At 45.7% G+C, this 17,307-nt stretch overlaps 1 protein-coding gene across 1 annotated transcript in view; it reads right to left on the minus strand.

Moving 5' to 3' along the window:
- Positions 1 to 17,307, minus strand: part of CAPZB (capping protein (actin filament) muscle Z-line, beta) — a gene marked incomplete at its 5' end in the record, with an annotated part of 46,323 nt that overhangs the window by 12,433 nt on the left and 16,583 nt on the right. Inside the window, 2 exons of the mRNA XM_009079856.1 lie at positions 702 to 843; positions 15,338 to 15,451. Of these exons, the coding sequence (XP_009078104.1) occupies positions 702 to 843; positions 15,338 to 15,451 (256 nt within the window). The remainder of the gene's footprint in view (positions 1 to 701; positions 844 to 15,337; positions 15,452 to 17,307) is intronic.

Below are 17,307 nucleotides of genomic sequence, written 5' to 3' on the forward strand. Positions count from 1 at the left end.
CAACAGGTTAAAATTCCTCCCAAACCTAAATGGTGGCTGGTCTGGAAGATTCCACAAGCAACAGGACAGATTCATAGCTTGTTAAGGGGGGTGGGATGGAGCTTAGAGATGATCCAGCCCCAACCCCCTGCCCTGGGCAGGGACACCTCCCACCAGAGCAGGTTGCTCAAGGCTTTAGCCAACCTGGCTGTGAACACTGCCAGGGTTGGGGCAGCCACAGCCTCCCTGGGCAACCTGGGACAGTGTGTCAAACCTGTTCCAGTGTCCAGAGATCTCCAACTCCCCTCACACAGCACAGTCTGTTTCTTAAAAACAATTATAAGTGTGCACATTCCTCTAATTTTCTCCAATTTTCCAAAGCAAATCTAGTTAGAGCAATTTAGCCTCCTATTACCTTGTTTTTATCACCCAATTAGTGATATTTATCTGTAGAGCTTTATGTTAAAGAAGAAAAATAATCTCAGGATCACATGCACAGCAAGTAACATACTTCCAATTCTTCTGGGATTCTTTTTGACTCCAGCCCTGACTTATCTCCATCCAAATTGCTTCAGGGCAGTTTCAGAAATTAACAGGGGAAAGAAGTTTACAGCCCTGACACAATATTGCATTGTTCAGTGGAACACCTGTGCACCTTAATTGTCTGGAATTAACTGGGTTTTGTTTTCACTTCGCTGTATCAGCTGCCCCAGAGGCTGTACCTGAACCTCCACCACGTGGATGGAATCCCAGCATCCCTTAATCTTCTTTGATCCATCTCCAGCTTTCTTAATGAGGATCACCCCGGCAAAACCATGATCCAGATCCCAGAGGTAGACAGAGGAGACTCCACCTTCAAAATACCTGCAGGATGCAATCCAAGAGGCATGTTAAAAGGAAGCAGGACCCGAGAACAATCTGAAACAAGCAGAAATATGTCCTAATAAAGAGTATTTTTTCTTGTCAGACAGCAAACTCTGCCCAGTTACACACCCAGAAACACAACACTTCAAATAATTTCATATTGCAGAGACTTTAATTACAAAAAAACCTGTACATTTCTCTAAAGGAGAATAAAAGTCTGGTGAGAACCAGAACTGGTTACAGACTTGAGCAAACAATTCCTCTGATGCCAATTAACTACAACAGCTGGTAAAAACACAAGCTACAAAGTGGGCTCAGAGTAAAGCTCTAGTTTACAGTTTGGTCTTTTTTCCCCCCCTCTTTGCAAAGTCTGGAAGTTCTTTACAACAAGGTTTGCTAATTAAGACAAAAGGGAGCAAGTAAGTAGTTTTCTGTTGCTGCCTCCAAAGTCTGTGTGAAGCTGAGTTATTGATTCACTGCAGAGAGCTGAGCTGAACCCGAGGAGCTCAGAGATGAGGGGACGCTGCTGAGGTTTGATTATTCCAACCTCAGCTATGGGATACAATAAAAAGCAATCCAGACTGCCTAAATCTCAGGTTTCTGGTAGCTAAAAGTGCACTCTTGGAAAACAACCAATGCATCGCCATCTGCAGAGCCCAAATCCCTCTGTGTAACACTAGTGCTGAGCTCCTCCTGTGCCAGATGGAAAATGCACCTTAAAATAATGCTGAACAACCCAACACTGTAGGAAGATGCACAAGGAGCAATTTTGGCTTCGAGAAAACCAAAACTGTAACCCACAGCATTTTACCATTCTCATTGTCATTTGCAAACAGCATAAGGAGTATTGTGGAAAAGGGAATACTCTTTCCTGGCACAGAACTCTCAGATCTCAGTGGTGAACTCATGTGGCAAAGAATGTCCATCCCCTGGGAAGAGCTCAGGAAAGGGAGAAAGTGACTTCAGCTGAGCCAGACCACTGATGACACAGAATTTGGGCAGTCAGATATTGCTGTTCTGAGCACAAACTGCTGTTCTGCAAGTGCATACACAAAGCAGACAAAACACCTGAGGATTCAATGTCCTGAGGAGAGCAAAGGCTCATCCAAAGGCAGGAGGAGCTGCCAGGACTGACAGTTCCCAGCAGCTAAGCTGAGAGTCAGACAGATGAAACTGGTTCCTGCCTCTGACTGTCACACAGACCTGCAGGTGTCTCCATGTTCCTCCTCTTCTGCAAGACAGGGATCACTCATCAGCAACCTGAAAAACTCTGTGAACCTTCCACCTCTGCCCTCGGTCCTACCAGTTGTGAATGGCACTTCACACTCACTTTGCTGTGCATTTTGCACTTCATGGATTAGCTTGAAGTGCTGTGGGCTCAAGGACACTAACTCAGCCTTCCCCCAAGTCAGGAGAAAAGACAGTGGGAAGTTACTGCCAGTAACACAGGTGAAGTTCAACACATTCTCTGCACTTACAGCCCAATCCAGTGTGCTGTTTCAGGAAGGCAAAGTCACCAAAGAGCCTCAGTTCTCTTTACTTGCAGATATCCAACCTGTATCCAAACCAGTGCTGACCTCAGGAGGGGTTAATGACCACATATTAACTCACCACAGCATCTTATTTTTTAATGGGTGACTCTGCTGCTCCTCCCCAAGCTCAGTGAGGGCAGTGAAGTAACCACCATGCACTGTCCTGGGACATTTGTCAAACCACTGGAAAAGCAAACCCCTTTGCTCCACAGGCACACCAAAGCCAGACTTGCAGCAGACAATTTAAACCTAACAAACCAACAAACACCCTTTTTATATCCCCTGGGGAACTCTCAAATGGATTTTGGTTAATGCAGTTAATGGGAATTCCAGTCCTGTAGTGAACCTCAGTTCCAATCTAAGTGACCCTTCCTTTGGCAGTGGGAATCAAAGGCCAGAGAGCAGCACTTACTGCTCATTTTCAGACCAAACTATAGATATTTAATATATTCTTCTTCACATAGAGAAGTGAACTCACTCAGAATGAACTGGCAGCCCCTGAGAACATTACAGTGTGCACAGACAGTTCCCCCATTAGCCACTTTATGACCTTGCTACGAGCATGAAACATTAATTAAGAGAGGGACAGAAACAAGAGTTGGGGAAATTTATCCTTACCTACTGTACTTTGATCCTAATGACATGAAACAGGGAAAAAAATCATTTTTATGTGGTGCACCTTTATGAGATTTTACATAAAGGCTTTTGTGGGTATTTTAAGAATGTGCTAAAATGTTGTCTGAAACCACATAAAACCATGTGAAGAACCTCCTGCCAGAACCAACAGTGCACACATGGAAACGCTTTGAGTTGCCTTTGTATACTTAATGAATCAAATATAGTATTAATATTGGTTTAAATACCAACATGCTATTCCAATAAAGCTGCTCTGCCATAGCCAGATCCACTCTCTGGAGCCTGGAAAAACAATGCCAGGGATTGAATCCAAGGCACACCGGGACAGACGTGAGCCAAAGCCTCCTCAGTGCCTCAGCACTGCAGGATCCCTCCAAAAACTCACTCCTCCTCCACAGGGAGAAAATACATACCATTGATCGCCACCTTAGATTTCACCTTTCCTCATGCAGTGCTGAAATGGGATTTCCGAACCCAGAATAGTCTTGTTTGGAGAAGGGAACATTCCTTAAAACCTGTTTTCTCCAAGTAAACTAAAGAGCCACAGGTTAATTTGCTGCTCCATAATAGAAACTGAGATGACAGACAGATTGGGAGGAATTTAAATCTGTATTCATGAGCTTGGATGTGCTGCAGGGAGACTGGACTACCTCCAAGAAACCCCTTCACCACAGACTAAAAAGCAGCACTTATTAAAATCCAAGCAGGAGAGGTACCAGCTTGGAAAAGGTTCTAGAAGGTATAAACTGGGATCCTTCTGTGCTGAAGAAAAGGAGAAGCAAAGCAGAGTAGAGACACAGAGTTACATGTAGGAGGTGAAGTGAAACACTTGGAAAGCACTACAGAGCTCCTGGATTGAACATCTCTTTCCCGCATGGCCTGTTCTGGATGCTCATGGAGTGTTATCCCTCAGCACAACAGCAGCTGGAAAAGGCAATCTGTCCTCTGCAGGAGCACAGAATTGTTAAGGCTGGAAAAAGACCCTGAAGATCATTAAATCCAACCATCAACCCAGCACCATGTTCACCACTAAACCACCACATCCACATGTTTTCTGAACACTTCCAGGGATGGTGACTCCAGCACTACCCTGGACAGCCTGTTCTAAAGCTTTACAACCATTGTCATGAAAAACCTTTCCCTGATATCCAATCTAAACCTGCCCTGGCACATCTTGAGGCCATTTCCTCTCATCCTGTCACTTGTTAGCTGAGAGGAGACTGACACCCACCTAACTACAACTGTCCTCTCCCAGAGCATCCAAGCAATCAGCAGATGTTTTATGAGATGTACAGGAGGGCTGAAGTAGGAGGAATTCATGCTGGGATAGCTCAGAAACATCATAGAATCATAGAATCAACCAGGTTGGAAAAGACCTGAAAGATCATTAAGTCTAACCCTATCGTGGTTACCAGACCATGGCACCAAGTGCCACATCCAGTCTCATCCTCAAAGGACAAACCAGTTCAAAGGACATGGATCAATCCAGGATGTACTTAGGGCTTACCTACAGACAAAAATTTGTTATACAACAATGAAAAAAACACTGGTTTATGGTTGCCATATCACTCTATTAGCAACCAAAACACTGCCAAGTGATATCACACTTGGGTTGGGCTGGAAGGGAAATTGAAGATCATCTAGTCCAGATGACATCCCTGTCCTCCCTTGGGGACAGTGTCCTTCCATCTCTGAGAAAATTCCTGCTCATAAAGCTGCCCAGGAAATACAACTAAAGGCCTAAGCCCCAATGCAACATTCATTCTCCTTACAGAACTCAGAATATCAGTTCACTCCAAATCAATTACAGTTTTAATGTCCTGATCAAACCCTGAAGTTTTATATCCTTTACTCATCAACCACAGAACTCCTGGAAAAAGCTGTTTTATGAAAAAAAAGTCAGACTTAAGACTGACCTACTTTACAAATGCAAGAAGAAAAGGAAATATTTAAGCTAAGAGTGATCCAAAGCTTTATGAAGTGTTTGAAGTTGAGGTGGGTGGAGACACAGGATGGAAATTTGTCTCAGGAACCTGAGCTGTATCCATGAAATAGAGGCTGTGGCCAGAACAAAGCTGCAACTTCAAGGGGGATGTGATAGGGGAGGAAATCCCCCAGCTTCCAGCACAGACCTCAAGAAAGGAGGAGAGATTAATCACTTTGTTTTACCACTAAGGGACAGAGCAGAAAAGGCCTCATGACTTCCCTGATAGCAATAGATGCTGGACCCTGCATGGAGAAAATGAGTTTCTACCACGCAGCAATAAAACCAAGCTCTGACTTTCAATTACACTTCAGAACTAAATCACTCATCCATAAAAACATTTGTGCCTTTTCCAGTCAGGAGCTGAGAGCCAGAGACAAAAAGTCTCTGCCTCATGGTTCTCACTAAGCCACAAACCTCTGATGCCAAAGCACCAACACCTGGAAGCTCAGCCTGGCCATGCAAACCTTCAAAAGGGTTGCACAGGGGTTCAAATTGGCTCATTAAAAGCAGGAAAATATATTTTCTTTATTCCCTAAAGGTCACATAGTTATTTCTTCCAGTTCCAGAAGTTCAGCAGAGAAAGGGAAATGTCTCCAGCTATTTAGATCAACAGACTTGCAAGAAAAGTGGCATTTACAAATCCTTCCCCAGAGGAAAATCCTGAGCATTCAGCTACACATGTTTTTACACAGTGACAATGACGAAAGTCACAATCTGGGAAGCTGTTGTCTAACAGCAACCCAAAGCACTACCTAAATCCAAGGTGAGGGAGCAGATATTCCAACTGTTATGGAAAGAGATGACTGGAATGGCAAGTGACTCTCAACCTGCCAGGACCTGAATGGGCTGCAAGGAACCTGGAGAGGGACTCTTGGTTAGGAACTGCAGGACAAGGAGCAATGGGGAGAAATTGAAACTGGGGAAATTTAGATGAGATCTTAAGAAGATTTCCCTGTGAGGGTGGTGAGACACTGTCCCAGGTTGCCCAGGGAGGCTGTGGCTGCCCCAACCCTGGCAGTGTTCACAGCCAGGTTGGCTAAAGCCTTGAGCAACCTGCTCTGGTGGGAGGTGTGTTGGGGCTGGATCATCTCTAAGCTCCATTCCAACCTCTTAACATTCCACAATTCATTCTATAATTCAAACCCAAAACACTGCTCAGGTGTTCAAACAACTCACCTGCAACCTCACACCTCAAGTGAGGGGGGAAACAAAGCCTTGAGGACAACATCAGGAGACCAGAATTGTTCCTAAACAATTCTGTGACCTGAGCCCTCATCCAGCTCTCTGGTGATGAGCTCCCAAATCTCTGAGAACAGGACAGGCTGGTACAGAACTAACCAGGATGTAACACTTCTCCCACTGCTGTGAGCACAGATGATTTACAATCCCTCTCTCCTCCTTCACTGCTCCCACGAGCACAACCAGGTAACTCTCACAGAAAGTTACCTACAGACTTAAAGTGAAGCAGGTAACATGTTTGTGTGCACAGAGCAGGAGGGTTTGCACCACAGGCTATGAGCACAGCCCCAGCTATGCTTGTGGGCTCTCTACAGGTATTTTACAGGAATCCTTTCCAGCATACACAGGTGCAAAAATCCCTCAGGCAAACATACCAATGCAGTTAGGTATGCGTAACTTCAATGCCAGTTGTACTTAAAAGCACATCTGGACCATGGTGGGATGACTCAAACTGTGCAGCAGAGTTGGGAACTGCAAGGACTCTGCAAAGAAGGAAAATGGGACCCAAACAATGGGATCCTGAAGGAAAAATTCTCCTAGAACCTTCCACTTTGTGCTCTCTAGCACCTTTCATTAGTTCATAAACCTCATGTACTGCTCACATTTTCCTTCCCATCCAATTGCACTTGGCAGATGGAAACTAATGACCAAACCCCTTTGGAGAAGTCACCTGGAAACAGTTCCATTAGCCACCTAGCTAGCAAGACAATGGGTCACTTTGTAACATTTCAAATGAGTAACTGGTTCATTAACCACCAGGAAGCTCCAACAGCTTCCAAATCCTTCACCCATGCCCATCCTTGGGCCAGCAAAGACAGCCCTGTGCTTCCCCCACCCACAGTCTGCCACGTTCCGGGCTCTGCCAGCTCCAATCAAACATGAGGAGGAGGGGGAAAAGACAGCAGAAGTCTTCTATGTCATGGTTTAAATTGACCAAAGCCTGTGCAGGCTGCAGATTTCATGTGATGTAATTTCTGCTACCAGGCTTCTATCAGATGTGCTCAACGTGGCTGTTATTTCAGCCACAGGACCATAGAATCATAGTGTGTTAAGGGGTTGGAATGGACCTTAAAGATCATCTAGTCCCAACCCCCTGCCCTGGCAGGGACACCTCCCACCAGAGCAGGTTGCTCAAGGCTTTATCCAACCTGGCCTTGAACACTGATTCACTTGGGTTAGAAAACCCCTCCAAGATCATTGAGTCCAACCTGTGACCCATCACCACCTGTCACCTAGACCAGAGCACTGAGTACCACATCCAGTCATTCCTTGAACTCCTTCAGAATCCACCACCTCTCTGGACAGCCCCTTCCAAAGCCTGACAGCCTTTTCCATGGGAATTTCTCCTGATGTCCAACCTGAACCTTCCCTGGCACAGCTTGAGGCTGTTTGCTTTCATCCTGTCCCTTGTTCCCTGGGAGCAGAGCCTGACCCCACCTGGCTGCACCTCCTGGCAGGGAGCTGGAGAGAGCAGAAGGTTCCCCTGAGCCTCCTTTTTTCTCCAGGCTGAGCCCCCACAGCTCCCTCAGCCTCTCCTTGTGCTCCATCCCCTTCTCCAGCTACACTCAGTGTCCTTGCAGTGAGAGGCCCCAAACTGCCCCTAGGATTGGAGGTGCCGCAGCACTGCTAGCACAGGGACAATCACTGCCCTGCTCCTGCTGCCACACTATTTTTGACACAAATTTAAGTTCCTGTCTTCAATTTTCATCATTAAACACTATATTTGTGAGAGCATGAAGTAAATTTCTGTAGGCAGAGCTATGGACTGCTAGAGGCAACCACCTCCAAAATTCCAGATCACAACACATCAACATCCTAAAATCTAGTCTCATTTTTGAAAGTAAATAATTTCTTACTAGGGATTCAAAGCCTTCTGAGAACAGGATAGTGCTGCATCATGAGTGCTCCCCCCAAATCCAAGCTTTCCCTCTCCAGCACTCAGGTTTTATGTAATCACAGGGAGCCATGGGAACCCAAGGGAGAAACTCCTCCTCCTCCCAACATCTCATATTCAGAAGATAAGAATGCAGCCTACAGAGCTGCTCCAACACGAAGCTCCCAGAGAAAGAAATCAGATGAAAAGCAACTAATTCAGTTTTCTAGCATAGTAGAAGAAGAGAGGAAAAATGAAGCCTAAATTTGCTCTAATCTGTGTAATACATATCAACAACTTCAATGCTGATTCTGTTTTGAGCGCTGAGCTGCCCATGGGCGTGTTGAAGGGATCCCAACACTGCTCTGCTTACTCTTCCATCTAAACAATTTCCTTGGGAAACAGCATGGCTGTAATGGTAAAGGCACAGAGACATTAAAAGCAGTTTAGATGTGTCATAGGAGACTTCATCTTGTACTTATCAGCCTAACCCAGAGGCAAGAATCTCACAGATGACATAATCCTGATGTCACACCCTATTGTGCACAGGCCCAGCCAGCAGTGAGATGGAAAGTCAGGTTTCCTTAGTGCTGGGATGCATAACAAATGCATCTGGATCCAATCTGCAGGGCCCTTGCTGTGAAAGCCCCAGTAACTCCCATGCCCAGGAGAAAGCCAGCACAAAGGGCTGAGCCAGTAATGAGGAACAGGGAGCTAATGGCAATAAAGACACTTCAAAGCTTTCCATGGGTTTCTAGTTTAGGCAAACTAGGTTTACATCTAAACACAGACACAAGGCTTATAGAAAGAGCTCACAGCTACCTAATCACTTGGGGAACTCAAAGCTGCAGTGCAGGGATGGAGGCTCAGTGCTCACTGCCCTGTGTGCACCTACAGGCAGGAGCATGGGATCATGGATTATGGAATGGTTTGGGTTGGAAGGGACCTTAAACACAAAATCACATTATGTTAGAATCATAGCATGTTATGGGGTTGGAATGGAGCTTAGAGAGGATCCAGCCCCAACCCCCTGCCCTGGGCAGGGACACCTCCCACCACAGCAGGTTGCTCAAGGCTTTAGCCAACCTGGCTGTGAACACTGCCAGGGTTGGGGCAGCCACAGCCTCCCTGGGCAGCCTGGGACAGTGTCTCACCACCCTCATGGGGAAATCTTCTTCCTAAGATCTCATCTAAATTTCCCCAGTTTCAATTTCTCCCCATTACTCCTTGCTCTCTCACTCCAGTTCCTAACCAAGAGTCCCTCTCCATCTCAGCTCCTCCCAACACCTTCCACTAGCCCAGATTGCTCCAAGCCCTGTCCAGCCTGGCCTTGAACACTTCCAGGGATGGAGCAGCCACAGCTTCTCTGGGCAACCTGTGCCAGTCAGGCTGTGTTGAAACCAAACCCACTCATTACACCTCTGGTGCTCTCCTTTCACTTCCTTGTGGAATCAGTGCTGTTCTATGTACAAAACAAAACAAACAGGGCTAAATAAATAAATGCAGCCATGGCTATGAACCTTGTGAGAAGTGCAGAGTATTTTCTGAACTGGCATGAACTCCACTCATGGCCTGTCAGACCAGGAAAAGGGATATGCAAAGGCAGGGAAGGAGAAATTGAATGGCACTACAGCAGTACTCAAACAGTGACAGCCTAAGGGCATAAGATAGAAAACTCTATCTTGTCTTACCAAGACAAGTGGAAGAAGGCAAGTGTCAGAGATGGTTCAAACATACAACCCAAAATAAACTAAGGTAAAAACAGCTACAAAGGGGCAAGCTCTCTAGCTGCTTACAGGACATCTGAACAACTTGGTATAGATGGTGGCACAGAGCTCAGTGGCAATAAGCCACAGCCAAAAGGAGACAACCCTGAAGCTCAGCACAGCAATGTTGTGCCATGAGATTAAACACAATAACTAGCAATAAAAAATAAAGTTAGCCCTGAACACTATGGAAAGGGAAGAACTAACTCCTTTGTCACTGGGACTTTGCTGCTGTACCTGCCCAGACTGCCAAGCAAAAAGTTCCTGAATCTACATATTCCTGAGGCACATCATACAGGAAATTCCTGCAGCTTTTCCTCCACCAGCTGAGAAGGGAAAGGCCATGGATGTTTGGTTCAGGTACTGTCCATGCTGCAAACAACACTGCAGAGGTCTTGCTGGCAGGAGTGCCACCCTCAGCACTGCTAACTCCATCCAGAACTGGAGTGAATATAGTTTGGAGTAGATTCCAATCCAAAATTCAATAATAAAAGGATTACACACAATGAAGACATTTCAGAGGTCAATCCTCTCCCAGACCTCCTTCCTCTCCTACCAAATTCCTAGTCCAGAGCTCTAATATAACAAACTGAAAATGGATCAACATCAAAACACAGAGAGAAGTTCAAAAGGCTTCATTGCTTACTCTGTGGAGGGAACTCCAAACCTTAATCAATACAAACATTTTCAGGAGTAGAATGATTAAGATGAGTGTTTTATCTTTATTTTCAAGTTGCTAAAAATCAAAAGCACCAATAAATCCAATTTAAGCCAAGGAAAAAAGGAGGACTAGCTTTCTAAATGTATGTCAGCTTAGCAAACCAGTCCAAAGTTGCCAAAACTCATCCTGTTTGTAGACAGATCAGCAGCATCCTTCCCCAGGGAGGTCTGTTTAATCACTTCAGGAATTATTTCTTCCAGACAACAAAGAGCCATTAGATGACTTAATTAAAGCCCTGATTATCTCCAACCCAAAACAAGGGAAGGCAGAATCTAAAAGAGATGGATTTACCCAGCTGCCCTGGTCCTCATTACACTTTGATTTCAATCAAGCACACACACACGTCAAGCAAAGGGCGATAAATTACAACCATGTGTGGGAAGAAATTATCTTCCTGATATTGGCAGTGGAAAGCCAAGGCTCTAGCTGAGTGGTGTAAGATATTAGACTTCCATCTGGGAATAATAACCTCCTGAACAAAAACATACCAGGGCATTAGCTACAGGCAGTGTCTGAGTCAAACCTGGCAGCAGGAGATCAAAATGGAACAGTTGTTTTTTGGGAAAGTGACATGTATTTTGGTAAAACAGATAACCAAGAAATATGTTTGTTGTTGAACAACAGGGAGGGGAATTAAACCTAGTGTAATTCCTCTTTAACCTGAAGAGACAGGAATATGCCTCCAGAAATCAAAAGTGGGCAACTCTAGAGATATGTAAAGGTAATTTGCATTAGAGCAGACACTTAAGAACAACTCAGCGCTGGTTAAGAGGCACTGAAGGTTCAACAAAATCGTTCTTGTGGAGTTTTCATGATTTTAAACAACTCCATGCAATGTTACAAGACTTCTCCAAACTTGTTTGCACACTACAGCCACTCAGTGCAGTGACCACTGAGCTTTGGGGGACAAAACTGAACTCTAACATCCCCAGAAAGCAAATCTGATGGATTCTTTCTCCCAAACTGTTAACCAATGCCTAACAGGCTGTTTCCCTCAAAACACCCACGAGAGCAGGTGCCAATCCCTTGGGAAATGGCAAAGACAATGCAGTGACTCACTGGATGTAGGTGGGTACTTACCACACCTGATTAAAAGAGAAATCTAAAAAGGAATGGTGTGTGGGCCAAATGGGACTGACACAAGGCAAAATTGAAGTGATCTGAAGTGTTGGGAGAGGCCCAAGATGAACTCCGGGAGATATCAGCACTTACTGTGCTTAAAGGTAAAATGGGAGATAATCCAGAGGAGGTTTGGACCACATGGAGAGAGCAGAGTGGGAATAGCACATATTCTCAGAAGTACTTATCTATCTATAGAAAAGCAACATCATCTTCCACTCCCTGCTGGAATAACCAGCACAAGATGTGTTTGAAAGCTGAGGAGTGAACCCCATGCAGAGCAACCTCTGAGAGCACCTCTGCTGTAAGGAGAGGCTGGAGAAGAGAAGCTTTGGGGTGACCTAATTGTGCTTTCCAGTACCTGAAGGGAGTCAACAGGAAAGATGAAGAGAGACTACTTACAAAGGTCTGGAGTGACAGGACACAGGGAATGGCTTCACACTGACAGAGAAGAGGTTTAGATTGGATACTGGGAAGGAATTCTTCCCTGGGAGGATGCTGAGGCACTGGCACAGGTTGCCCAGAGAAGGTGTGGCTGCTCCATCCCTGGAAGAGTTCTAGTCAGGTTGGATGGGGCTTGGAGCAACCTGAGCTAGTGGAAGGTGTCCCTGCCCATGGCAGGGGGTGGAATGAGATGAGCTTTAAGGTCCTTCCAACCCAAACCATTCCCTGACTCTGTGACTCCATGAAGTGCTCACAGGGTATTAAGAACCACATCTTTCTGTGCCAGGCAGCCCACAGCACTGCAAGCACAAGGTACAGCATTGAGCCCAGCAAGGCTGGATATAAACCTTTGAAAAACCTAGCAGAAACTCTCCTGGCTGGAATAAAATGCCTTACCAGCTGAGGAAATTCAAGCACACTGAGCTCTGGTGTTCTCTGTGAGTATGTTTGTGTTCACTGTTACCTCTCTCCCATAAAACAGTGTGGCTGTGGTTGCAGGGGCAGCTCAGAAACATTCCCTACCCCACAGAGGGACACAACAGCCTCTTCAGGGACAGCTGGTGAGAAGCTGATGGGTCAGATTTGAGACTTCTTCCTCAGCATCATTCTGACCCTCTTAATCTGCAACACAAGCTTAAAATCTAAGTGCAACAGCACTGAAACTCCTATTTTTTATGAAAGTTTGTCATGTGAAGTGTTGATTAGCTTTGTGGCACCTGTGAATGGTCTGTTTGGACAGACAACCCCATCAGAAAGAACAGAAATGATCAAAATCTCTGCAGTCCACCCAAAATTCAGCTTTTCTGCTCCTTGCCTACAGACTGATCACTGTTCCTGGAAGGTGAGCCTAGAATAAATCTCCCCATCCAACAGAAACCATGATTTCCACAAAAGACTCAGTCCTGAGGACTGCCAGCTACTTACTCCTTTGATTAATCCATCAGTGCTTTCAAATGAGCCTGAAATATTTCACAATGCTGGAAAACCTCTGCTGTCACTGGCTCTGGAATTGGGAATGACACTGATAACTGTCCTGGAACTGATTCCTCGTGCACTCCTTTCCCATCCCCACAAGCTGCCAGACCAGCAGGGCAGTGAAACCTTAAATCCACATCCCACAGCTTTCCAGGGGGCTCACGGGATTAGTTCCCAGCTCCAGCAGACCACGGAGATGACATCACTGCCATTGCCATCTTCTTCCCACTACAGCCTTCCCCACACTTCAGACTCCCACGTGGCTCCAGCAGCTGCTCCACGAGTCATTGCTGCAGTCATTGCCACCCTGATGTGTTGGCAGGAGCAGCAGCAGCACTGGGAGAAGTTGGCACTTGTTACCCACTGAATTCCCCCACTCTGATCTCCAAGTAAAAATCAAGCTTCTGCTGTCAAAACACAAAAATCCAATTGTCTTATCAAGGAAACTGCAGAGCTCCAATCCGAGAACAAAAGCCTGTTCTAGCCACATCTCTGTTGTAGGTAAAGTACAAATCATTCCCAATTCCAGGCATGAGGAACCCTACAGACAGTGGGGTTAAGTTTCCCTAACTTTGCAAATTCTTTCCATAAATGCCACAGTTTTTACACCACTCAGCAAAACACAAGTCACTCTTCTCCTCCTCTTCTTCTCACCCATTTTTGAGATCAGTGATGAGCTCTGTGCTGACAGATGTGATGATCTGTTCTGATGCACAAGTCATACTCCCTCCCTCCTTCCTGGCTGCTGATACAACAGTGAATCCCTCCCAGATCCCTTCCAGCCATGTCCTGCCTATAAAACTTGTACTGACAAACTGAAAGATGAAATCTGACACAATCTCACCTTTTCCTTCCACACAATATATTAACACAACTGCTGCACCCCATGCAGAGCAGGGCTCAGATTCACCTCACTCACAGGAACCTGCACTGCACTTTCCTTCAAGCACACAAAGCCTTTTTAAAGGAGTTATTGTATCCAGCCATGACTTCACAGTCATCTGAGCAGAGAGGGATTTAAAAAGACAACCTTGGTTCCATAAACCTACTCATTTTCATCTTAGGGTATTAAAAGTATATTGGGTCCTGGGTCTGTTCTGCATCTGGGGAGTAACTGCAAACTTGGCTCTGCTGAATATGCAAAATTCCTTTCTTCCAGTCAGTTCAGACGAAAATAATGCATGAAAAGAAGGAAAAAATCTGATACCTGTAACAGAAGTGTGAAGATTATGTTTGGACAGGCTGCAATGCCATCAAGCCACACAATCTAGCAAGAAAAGTCCCTTTGCATGTGCTTTGTCAGCACTGTAACAAGATGAATGACATTTAAGGATGTGTTTTATCTCCATTTTTGGGCAACATGAAGCAGCAATGAAGTTTGTTCACCTTTTCCATAGCCATCAGGCACCTCCACAAGAAAGCAGCCTGGGACTGGAGACACTTACTAGTTCATTTTGCTTTGCAACACTCACTTGCTGTTTAGATTTAGCATTCCTATTTCAACCCCCATCACTGCTCAGGAGAACACAGTCTACACAGACAACAGCTAAACTTCAGCACATCTCCAGACCTTGGATGTAACTGCAGTGCAAGACCAGCACAATCCCATCTTTCAGAAAAATTGTTCAACTGCTAAGTCACCCAAAGAGTTTCCTATTGCTGCTTTCAAAAAGCCACTGCCCAATCTACATTTATCTTCCATGTGCTCTACTGATTCCTTTGTTTTACACCTCTTTACCAAGACAGGGCCTAAAACAAGCATCCTGCAGCAGAAATACATGAATCCCTGTCCAATTGCTGCATCTCAGTGTACCAGTGCCTGTCATTTCTCTGGAAGATGTGAGAGTTGCTGCTATCCATATAGATTTTTTGAGAGTACAGCCTTGAGGAAATGGAAAATGCAGATGGTTTAAGACTGAACTTAAAGATCAAAGAGAACACAGGTCATTCCAGGACAAAGACACCATCAATCTGTTCAAGGAGGGGAGGGAGGCAGGAAAGCACCTCAGCATCAGCTAAGAGATTTGCTCATGTTTGGCTATGGTGAAACCACAGTGGATACACCTCCCACCAGCACTGCCTACACTCCTGTCTTGGCCACACACTGGGGCAGTGACCACAATCCACACTCTGGGTGTGCACTGCACCCCTGCTGAAGGAAATAAAGAAAAGAGAGGGCTCTGGAGGGTAGAACTGACATACAAGTCTCTGTACTGGTCAAAGGCATTGTTGGCTTCCACCTCCAGCTTGCGCAGGCGAGCAGATGGCATGGCACCGTCTTCCAGGGGAGGATCGTACTTGTTACTCCATGGTGACCTGCAGGAGACAAGAGAAACACAGACAGTCAGACAACTCTGGTCACGGCCCCAAACCTGCCAGAGCTCAAGGAGTCTTTGGACAACACTCTCAAGCACACGGTGGGATTGTTGGGGGGTCAAGAGTTGGACTCGATGATCCTTAGGGGTCCCTTCCAGCTCAGCATATTCCATGGCTCTGAAAGATTTAATAGTGGTGGGTCTGACCTGATCCACAGACACTGAACTTCCAAAAAACCACAAAAGGTACCCAGAGCAATCTACCTGTAAGAATTTCACCCTCCACAGCCATTCCAAACACTGGCAGAAAGGGGACAGTGACCCCTCAAACCACATGGGGACACTCCCTGGCTTCTCTATAAACAACCAGTCTTGGGCCTCAATCCTTCTTAAATACTCAAAACTGAGGCCTCAGCTGTGGCTCATCAAGTATTTCAAATTATTCCCATGCAAATACAAATCCATTGTGCACAGTTTGTTTGGGATCTGACAGTATCTGAGCCAAGCACTGCTGTCTGCAATCAAGGTCTGAGCTCTCCTCCATTGTTTTGCACTGAAATAAACTCCACCTTTAGCATAACATTAGGAAACCCTTTGAACAGGCTGAAGGATTTAAGAGGGTTTGTAAAGCTGCAGGTTCTACTATGATTTCTGCAGGTGTGGAAGAGATTTTGGTGCTCTTAATGAAAGATTTGGTATTAAAAGATTAATGGAACCCTTTGCTCATCTGTTTGAAGCTTTTATAATTCCCATTCTGGAAACCTGAAGTTTTGCTTTTCATTTCCCCTTGGAATAACCAACCTACATATATCATTGCTGGTTTAAAGTAAGGTACCTCCTACCCCTTACCTACTCACTTTTCACAACACCTCAGCCTACCAGCTCCAGGCCTTAATGCAGGCCATAAGGAAGAGTTTTTCCGCAGCAGCCATTTGTTCCTCATTTCTCAGACAGGCACTGAGGTCTGACAGCTGTTTGATGCAAAGCACAAAGAACAGGCTCTGCTCTGCTCCCTTCACTCCTCCCTACCACATCTGACTCAAAAGGTGAGCCATGGGAAAAGCTAAATCATTGTGTCACATCCACCCAGAGTGATGTTTTCAGGTGGTTTTTGTTTGAAACAGTTGCTTAAAATGTGGTTGGAATCAACAGTTACAGCACAGAATGGGTCAGGCTGGAAGGGATCACAGTGGCCCATCTGGGCTCACCTCCCTGCTCAAGCAGGGTTAGCCCAGAGCACAGGGCACTGGAGATGCTCCAGGTAGTTCTGGAGCATCTCCAGTGAGGGAGAATCCACAGCCTCCCTGGGTAACCTGTTCCAGTGTAAAGAATTTCTTCCTCATGTTCAGGTGGAACTTTTAGGGCATTAGAGTTCCTGCTCATTGCCCCTTGTCCTGTTGCTGGGCACCACAGAGCAGAGCCTGCTCCATCCTCTGACACCTCCTGCAGGCACTGAAGGACACTGATGAGATCCCTCTCAGTCAGCTCTTCACTCCTTTACCTAAAATCTCTGACACCTGGAAGAGGTTCACATAAAAATCCCATCCCCAGTGCTACCTGAGGATTCCCAAATAGCACAACTACACCCATTGGGTGCCACCCCAAACCAAACAGCACCAAAGAGCTCCCAAGCAGACAGAGGACTGTCATGAAGGCTGGAAAGCAAAGTAAAGCCAAAGCTCCTGTGCCAGGCACTGCAGCAGTGCCCTGAGGCCTCACCATCACCATTCTCAGGCTGTACTTGCTTTTTCTTCCCCTACGTTTTAAGAGGTTGATTAAAAAATAATTCTGCTTTCAGTCAATCCAGAGCACTTTGCTCCTCCATCTGCACATGGAAATTGGTGAGCAGAGAACTCC

This window comes from Acanthisitta chloris, unplaced genomic scaffold (assembly GCF_000695815.1).
Source record: "Acanthisitta chloris isolate BGI_N310 unplaced genomic scaffold, ASM69581v1 scaffold17628, whole genome shotgun sequence".
NCBI classification, from domain to species: Eukaryota; Metazoa; Chordata; class Aves; order Passeriformes; family Acanthisittidae; genus Acanthisitta; species Acanthisitta chloris.